The sequence below is a fragment of the Pteropus vampyrus genome, unplaced genomic scaffold, assembly GCF_000151845.1.
Source record: "Pteropus vampyrus isolate Shadow unplaced genomic scaffold, Pvam_2.0 Scaffold173, whole genome shotgun sequence".
In the NCBI taxonomy this organism is placed as follows: domain Eukaryota; kingdom Metazoa; phylum Chordata; class Mammalia; order Chiroptera; family Pteropodidae; genus Pteropus; species Pteropus vampyrus.
In genome coordinates, this window is record NW_011888954.1 from 2,786,173 (window position 1) to 2,794,968 (window position 8,796).

General features: G+C 49.9%; 1 protein-coding gene across 1 annotated transcript in view; it reads right to left on the reverse strand.

The window, feature by feature from the left end:
* GALNT14 (polypeptide N-acetylgalactosaminyltransferase 14) overlaps positions 1 to 8,796 on the reverse strand; it is a 195,112-nt gene that overhangs the window by 6,760 nt on the left and 179,556 nt on the right. Inside the window, 3 exon segments of the mRNA XM_011370767.1 lie at positions 4,349 to 4,493; positions 4,976 to 5,059; positions 7,933 to 7,936. Of these exon segments, the coding sequence (XP_011369069.1) occupies positions 4,349 to 4,493; positions 4,976 to 5,059; positions 7,933 to 7,936 (233 nt within the window).

Consider the following 8,796-nt stretch of genomic DNA (forward strand, 5'->3'; position numbering starts at 1 on the left):
CATCTTCAATACACACTCCGATTAAACATTTTGCTTCCAAGGTTGACAAGTAAGCCAAGAAAGGAAGGCAAGGCAGGGTGAAGGATAAAAGGGGCTGGAGGTGAAGCGGGGGCCAGAGCCAGCATCAGAACCAGAGGAAAGGCATGGTCTGATAGTCTCTTTTCAATAATGAGGACTCCTTTGTGCCTGGTGACATACCACATGGACAGTGAGTCGCTAGCTCTTGGCTTCCACCCTCTGGTGCTTTCACCCCAGATATCTAGGACCTGGGAATCCCTAACCCAAGTGACCTGAGCCTGATTTCAGGACCTGTGTGGATCTCACCTCTGGGTCTGTCCTCCTGAGGTAGACTGTGTCCCTAGCACACACCTAGGCCCAGGGCGAACAGTTCAGAGGGAAGTGACCAAGCACGGATATGTGGGCTGGGAATCCATGATGGGGGACAGCCACGATGGGACAAAAGGGGGGCTGTCCAGGCTGGAAGCCAGCACTGCTTGTGTCCCCTGGTCTAAGTGGGGGCCTCCACTCCTACGCCTGCCCCAGTGTCCATCAATGTTAGGGGAGGGGCCTACTCTCTGGTCTGCTCCTTGCAAGTCCCAACTTGAGATCTGACCTTTGTTTCCCTCCTCATGGGGTTGCCACTGGGAACTGGCCAAGAAGAATCTCTTACCTGCTATGTCCTGTCAAAGTAGAACTGATCTACAGTTTTGATATTTACGACCTAGAAGAGCATCTCAGGGACAGACATCTCCTGTGACTGAACTTGAATAAAAGGCCAACAGAACCAGCCACGACTCTGGCAGCAGCAGCAATAGCAGAGCTGATGGCATGGCGGCCACATTTTCCAAATCCTGCCTTCGCCACTTACTAGTATATAATCTCTCCAGGACTTGGTTTCATCACCTGTAAAATGAGGATAATAGTAATACAGTGGTTCCCCCCTTAACCACAGAAGATACGTTCCACGATGCCTGAAACTGCGGATAGTACCGGACCCTATGCATCCTATGTTTTTTCCCATCCATACACACCTTTTTACTAAAAGGAAGCACACTATGGCTTCTCTCTAAATTGCCAGCATCACTACTCTTGTGCTTTGGGGCCGGTATTAAGTAAAATAAGGGTGACTTGAGCACAAGCACTGAGATAGCGAGACAGTCAATCCGATCACCGAGATGGCTACTCAGTGGCTAATGAGCAGGGAGCATATGCAGTGAGGTGACGCTGGACTAAGGGACGGTTCACATCTGAGGTGGGGCACGATGGCCCAAGGTTTCATCACACTGCTCAGAACGGTATGCAATTTAAAACATATATGTTGCTCATTTCTGGAATTTTTCCATTTCATATTTTCAGACCACGGGTAACTGAAACCACAGAAAATGAAACCACGATAAGGGGGACTACTGTGCCTACTTCCTAGGGTACTCGAGTCACTTCCTTGATATGGGCTCTCAGAGACAGGAGAAGTGGGAGCGGAAGAGAGGGCTGAATGAGTCACATGAAGGGATGTGAAGGACGGAGGGGCAGATGGGACTCTCTCCGGACAGGCCAAGAGGCAGGACAAGTAGAGAGATGTAGGAGGAAAGTGGCAAAGTAGGGCGAAGAGGAGAGAACTGCTCGGCGCCATGATTCATTAGCAGAAAAGGGGTGGGAAGCAGAAAGATGGGCCTGAGTTCATGTAAAAAGGAGGAGCAGATACTGAAAGAGAAAGGTAATATATGTCAATCCTACCAAGGTGTATACTACACAGACGCACACACACACGGAGCATTATGCTGGCTGAAACAGTCAGGGGGATTCCTATCCGTCTGTTTAGGAATGCGGCCTGCTACCTGGTGCACCATGGACACTCGGTGTCATCTGTTGGAGTGGACTGAACATCTTTCTATCTCAGCGTGTTCTTCCATTATCCTTAACTCACACTGCTGCCACACACACCCAACTGTTCACTCCAAAGCAGAGAGGAGTGACAGCTGGGCACTATCTTCTAGAAAAATTCTTTTCTCACTCGAAGATCTTACTATGATAACCCTTAGTTTCCCACAGATGTCTCCTTTTCCCCCACCTTTCTCAGGCCACTGGAAGATCAGCTGTGATCGGTATTATTTCCCTCAGGTCAAATAAAGGCCTGGCAAGCTCTCCCTGGGGCCAGGCTATTGGGGGGCTCCTCCCTGAGACCCAGAGATCCCATTGCTCCCTTCCTCCCACTTCCTTATGCAGTCGACAATGTTAAGTACCAGAAAAGGCTCTACTCTGCTGGACACGGACCAAGAAAATTCCTGTCCCAGAAAAAGGGGGACGACAACATTCTGGCTGCTGGGATCCCCACGAGCAGTGCCCACACATTGATTCAGAAGGGATGTGTGTCACCTACTCACATTTTTCTAAATGCCACTTGAACAGATTATGTCATTCCCAGCCAGCCTGCCATACCGAAAGCAAAACCGATACCTGCTTCCTTTTCCTATCTGACTCAGGCAGCCCCCTCCTGTGTGCTGCTGGAGCAGAGAGATGGTTCTTGGGAAAGTCACAGCAAGCTGGAGGCTGGTGCTGAGAAGCTTCAAGCACCAGGCTGAGAATGTGGATTTCTGTGGTAGACAATAGGGAGCCACTGAAGGCTGTATCGGGATGGGGAACAACGGTTTGATGATTGCATGCCAGATGGGGGTGAGGGGCAGGCACTGAAGGCTGTGGCCACAGTCTAACACAATGGTTCCCAACTGGGTTATATGTGTGCCCCAGGGGCCTTTGGTAAAGCCTGGGGACAGTTTGATTGTCATGATTAGGAGTGCTACCGGCATTTGGTGGGCAGAGGCTAGGGATGCTGCTAGATAGCCTACAGAGCACAGGGCAACCTGACTACAAAGAATTATCCAGCCCAAAAGGTCAACAATGCCAACTGAGGAATGCTGACCGGGCATGAAGAAGTGACTGAAAGGTCCAAGGACAGCTATTCTGAGGGAAGAGGCGATGGGACTTGCAGAAACAGGGGTGCAGGAATAAAAGGAGCCATAGCAGATGTGCCCGATAATCAGGATGCGGTTTCTTTTCAAGTCCTCGGGGAAGATGACCCTGCTCTTCATGCATATGTCGAGTGCTATCTCTCAGTGCTTCTACAGTGCCCTAGACAAAACTCTGCCCAGGGCAGTTTATATCAGAACGGCTGCCTACATGCTTATTTCTGCATTCGATCCCTTGAAGGACCACAGAGGCCTGTGACCTACCCTTTCATCTCCGCTTCTTCAGTTAGCAGAGAACGTAGATGTTTGTTGAGTGAATGAATGAATGAATTCAGGGATGGGTGGATGAAGATACAGAATTTGTGAATCGATGAAAGAGAGGAGGTTGCTGAAGCTGGAAGCATGGGTAAAACCTCCAAGAAACCATTTATAGGGAAAAGAACAATGACCTGGGAACCTTGATGAATACTCAACCTAAGGCTATGTATGAGCGTCGGGCAGAGGAGCCAGCAAAGAAAACAGAGACCAAAAGAACCGAAACACGGGATCGCACAGTGCCACCGGAGCCAGGAGGGAAGTTAGGAGATGACTCTCCTTTAACGGATCTAGCGGGCCAAATGTTATAGACATTGAGGTGGGCTGTGACTGTGTCGGTGACCTTTCAAAGAGCAGTTCTATCCTCAGAGGGGAGAACACTGACCCACAGGACACAGGGGTGCTATGTTGATGAATCGAGGCACAAGAAAAACTCTCTCGTGACATGGCTCCTCCAGACCTAGAGGAAGCAGGAGGTAGTGGAGGTGGATCCACAGGCCTGCTGAGTGCAGGACGGGGATGAGCGAGGGCCTTGCCCAGAGAAGGGCATGGAAGACGACGGTTACCAAATGTGATTGAGGCCTTGCCCTCCATCCTGGGATGAAGGGCAAACAGATGGAGGGATGGCAGATAGATACCAAATCTGAGGTCACTATCTGGAAATCTGGGTTAAATCCGTGGGGAGATTCGCGAAGCAGGCATTTCATCCTGGAGCAGTGTCACCCAGTGGCACGCTTTCCTGTTTGCATTTCACATTTGGGAGGCAGGTGTCCTGTGTGCCCTGCCTGACTCAGCCCACGTCGGCTGAACCCTGATGCCATACTCATTAAACTGCTAGTTAAATGGCAATTTTCTATAAGCACGATGTTGTCTAATAAGATATCTTTCGGAGAAATTCCATGCATTTGGAAACCTGGCAGAGTGAACCCAGTCCCAGAGTGAGGGAGAGTCTTGCTTCTCCCGCTGTGCTGCTGAGCTCTGGGCATAAGTGGACACCAAGTTTCATAAAAAAGCAGGTGACGGAGGCTGAGTCTGTACACACGTTTGCAAATCCCCAGCCAGTTACTTACCTGGGACTTTATATTCTCGCCTTTGTTCTTTGCACAAGGGCTTAACTTGAGGTTGTAGACCTCTTGGTTCTTCTGCCTTTCAGACTCCAGGCACTTCTGCCTCTGTCGGATATTGCCCTTCTGGATGGAGGAATCCTGGGGGACTCTAGAGGACAGCCAGAGAGATGAGAATTCCCACCTCTTTGGATTATAACACTAGCCACTGGAGAGGTGGGGCAGTGCTTCGAGAATAGCAAGGGCGTTTCGCCCTGGGCTGTGTTACAATGACTTGCTCTGCTCTAGAGGGGAGTAATACCCCTAGGAACAAGGCAGCAAGGAAAGACCCAGGAGCCTCAGGGTAGATGGAGCCTGGAATGGAGCCCCCGCCAGCGTGTACGTGTCCTCAGGTCATCCCTTGGGGCTCAGGCCCTAGCAGTTGACAAATTCTGCTACTAGCTAACCTAATCCCTCAGTTACTGATATCACTCCTCCTCCGGTTTCAGGGACAAAGGGGAGCCGATTCTTCTCAAACCTCTGTAATGCTTAAAAACCCTCATCCAGTTGGCCAGAGGCTGTCCCTTCTCCAGACCACGTCAGCTGAGGGCCTCTCACTGCAGCCACCAGAAGCTCAAACAGGAGGGCAGATACCTGAGTTCTGGATAGACATTCTCCAGGTACCACTTGAAGCTTTGACACTGAAGACTCCTCCTCAGGTCCAGTCTGCTCTCGATGCTGAAGGCAGACACAACAACAAAAACACAGCTGTGTCAGAGAGAGGCACCAAGCTGGGAAGCACAAAGCACAACCTCTGCCCACGCTCTGCACCCACAGCTCTCTGGAGTGTGCTGGAGAAATTAACCGAGGCAGATTTCTAGAACTCCAGACAGAGCTATAGAAACACTTGGCAATATTTCACAATGGTGCGGTAATGACACCAAAGACGTGTTTTTACATGAAAATGGATTTGGGGGTTGTTTTTACTTTTCATTAAAAACGAGACTACAGGGTATTACTAACTCACTGTCGGGACTCAGGCTACTTATTCACAAATCCCTCTCTGGATTCTGAGTCAAAATACAACCCCTGACCACCCTGGACTCAGAGAATTCTCTTCTTTGGCTGGTTCTGGGACCTGGTCATGTATTTGTTCAACAAATATTTATCAAGCACTTACTATTGCCAGGGCATTGTGACCAATGTGGGATATAATGAGGAGCTTTCCAGTGATAGAGGTAACGAAATGAGCAATCACAACCTCGTGTGGACGTGGGGTGGGCACATGGGGGGCTGCGGGAGCACCTCAGAGGGGTGCCCTTGTTTGTTGGGTCAGTGGTTCAAGGTGGTGATGCTGAAGGAAAAGTTGATGTTATCAGGACAAGCTGGAAGCTGGGTGAGGCAGGGGCTTCTGGTAGAGGCCGCAGAATAGCAGAGAGTGGTGAGTTCTCTGGCAGGAGCAGCACTGTAGGAGGTGGACATATGTGCGTGTGTGAATGCTGTGTGTGTGTTGGGGGGGGCGCTGGAAGAATGAGTGGGCTGAGCGATGAAGATACAGACCACACAGGGTCTTGTGAGGCGAGAATGTGGAGAAGTTTGGACTTTAAGGGCAATGGTGTCATTAATGGCTTCTAAGCGGAGCATGACATGGTGATGTGTGCACTTACTGATGGCGAATGGGTCTGATAGAGACAGGGAGGTCAGTTAGGAGGCAGCTGTAGAAACCAGGGTGCTGATCATGCTTGCAGGGTAGAAACCAGGGTAGAAAAGTGGGGGTAGAAATGGAGAGAAGTAACGAGTTCAAGTCCCTCCAATTCTCTCCATCTGCTGCACTAGCACACACCCGAGTTCCACTTACACCTTGTCCTTCCTGGGCATCCACGCAGAACTGGCCCCGCGCTGTCCAGTGGCACTGCCTTCTATCCACCTAAGACTGCATCAGGCAGTCTCACGGCACCAGGACTTCTGATGTAGCACTAGCCACACTTCCTCACCAGACTCTAACCTCCAGGTGGACAGGAATGACGTCAGTTATTTTAAAAATGCTGAATGTTCAGTGTTTAACAAGGACCTGGGTCACCAGGATGTGATGACTGCTTAGACATGAGGGAAGAGGAAGGGGAGGAGTCCAGGTTAACACCCAGATTTCTGACTCGGGCAACAAGATGCAAGGAAGAGCGTTCACTGAGATGGAGAATATGGGACAAGGAGCAAGGTGAGGTGCAATGTGGATGAGTTCAGTTGTTTGGAACTTGTTGAGCTGGAGGAGACTGGGAGAGATCCAGGTGGAGATGTCCAGTTGATACTTGGATATAAGGGTCTGGAGTCAGAGGAGTGGTCCAGGGTAGAGAAAGAAATGTGAGCGTCAGCAGCATGGAAGTGGTGGTTGATGCCAGGGAGAATGTGCAGTAAGAAGAAAGCTTATGGCAGACCGCTGGGGAAGACCAACATATAAGGATGGAGACAGGAAACAGGCTGCAGCTGGGACCCAGAAGGGTGGAGTCTGAGCAACAGGACAAAAGCCAAGGCAGCGGTTATGGAAACCCAGAGATCAGAGGTGCACCAAAAAGGGGTCAGGGTGGGAGACAGCTCAAACTAATGGGGTCACAAAGAGGATGGTGTGGGGTCCCAGGGAGTCATGGTGGGAGCGATCACAGGGGATGGAGGGCAAGGCCTCCGATCACAGACAGAGGGCCTCAGCGAGTGATGCAGGCAGCTTTTCACAAAGCTTGGCTCTAAAAAGATCAGAGGACAGGGTGTAAGTAGTGAACAGACCTGGAGTGAAGGAGAGTTTTTTGTAGTTTTCTTTCTTCCTCTCTCTTTTGAATGTTTAAGACGTAAGACACCGCATAAGTTCAAATGCTGATGGGAACCATGCAGTAGAGAGATGAGTGATCCCGGAGAGAATGGAGACACATGGAGGGCAAAGTTCCCTAGAACAGTGGTTCCCGCACCATCTGCACATTAGAATCACCTTGCGGGGGGGAGTGTCTTTTAAAAATTCTACAGCTGGGGCCGTGCCCCAGATTAAATCGACTCTCTGGGAGTAGAGGCATTGTTAGGTGATTGTGATATGCAGGCCATTCTGGGAATCATCACCCTAGAGCCTTGCTCTTCAAGTTGAGGTGCTTGGACCAAGGGCATGGCATCACCCGTGAGCTTATTAGAAATGCAGCCCTACTGAACAAGCATGTACATTTTAACAAGATCCCCAGGAGGTCTGTGTGCACATTAAAGTTTGAGAAGCCCTGAGCCAAGAGGCAGGAGGAGATGAATTCAGGCAATGAGAACCCGATAAATGTTGATCTATGAGTGAACGCAGAAATGAAAGGTGCATCTGGAATACAGGTGGAGGGCTGGCCTATCATAGCAGGAGACGCACTTTGTCCTTAGAGATGAAAGAGACAGAGAGGGATGGTGCAGATACAGTGAAGTTTCCAGGTCGGTTTGTGTTGGGAAATTGATTCATCTATAAAACAGAAGGTGTCATCTGCTGTGAGTGAACAGAGCGGGTGGACTCGGTGGTTGAGGAGAGTGGAAAATGTTTCAATGGAGATAGTGGAAAAACTCTGGCCAGGAAAGACGGCAGGACCAGTAGGCACACAGAAAACCTCCCTGAGATCGATGGCTACAGAGCGTTAGCAGCACCAGTTGATATTTCCTAAGACTATTTGGCAGCCTGTGCACAGGAGAGGAAAAGGTGTAGAATCAGGTTTACTGGGGGTTAAGAAAACTTCGCCTGAGGGAGTTGACAGATGCACAGCAGAGCAAAAGACCTGAGGACAATGTCTTTTAAGCTCTCTAAGCAAGAGAACAGAATCTAAGCCAGAGAGGAAAGGAATTGAAAGGAGTAGATGAATGACGCCAGTAGACCGGAAGATTCCTGAGGGCTGAGACTAACACCTTGGGAGGCTCCGAGAGACAGAACTGGAGGGACAGCGTGGGTTAATGACTTCAGAGACGCATCTCATTTTGGCGGGGTCTGATTTAATCCTCCCAAGCAGTTATGGGTTTGGCTTATGCAGTGTAGACTGCAAAAAAACCCATCTGCTCCACACCCTTAGTCTGACTGAGTGACATTTGTATGGCCAAAAGCCATTGGCCACTCTCCTCAACCCAAGGCAGACGATATCAACTAAGTTGCCATTTCTCCCTGCTCAAATTAGCTTTGGGTTAGGGAATGCAACGTCGTATGGTTTTAGATTCAGGCAGGTGTGGTTTGGGCCTCATCTCCCTCTCACAGTGTGTGATCCAGGGCAAATACCTTAACCTGGAGCCATCTCAGTCCTCTCATCTGTAAAACAGGAGTAACCACACCCACGCCGTAGAGTTCGGAAGGACTAATGAGATACCTTCTGTAATAGCATTTGGCACTTAAATCCTTTCCCTGAGCTCTTCTACTCCTGTGAAGCTGGAGCATTGCTGTAGGGGACATTTATATGCGTACCGTACCTCCAAGGAAGGAGAATTTAGTC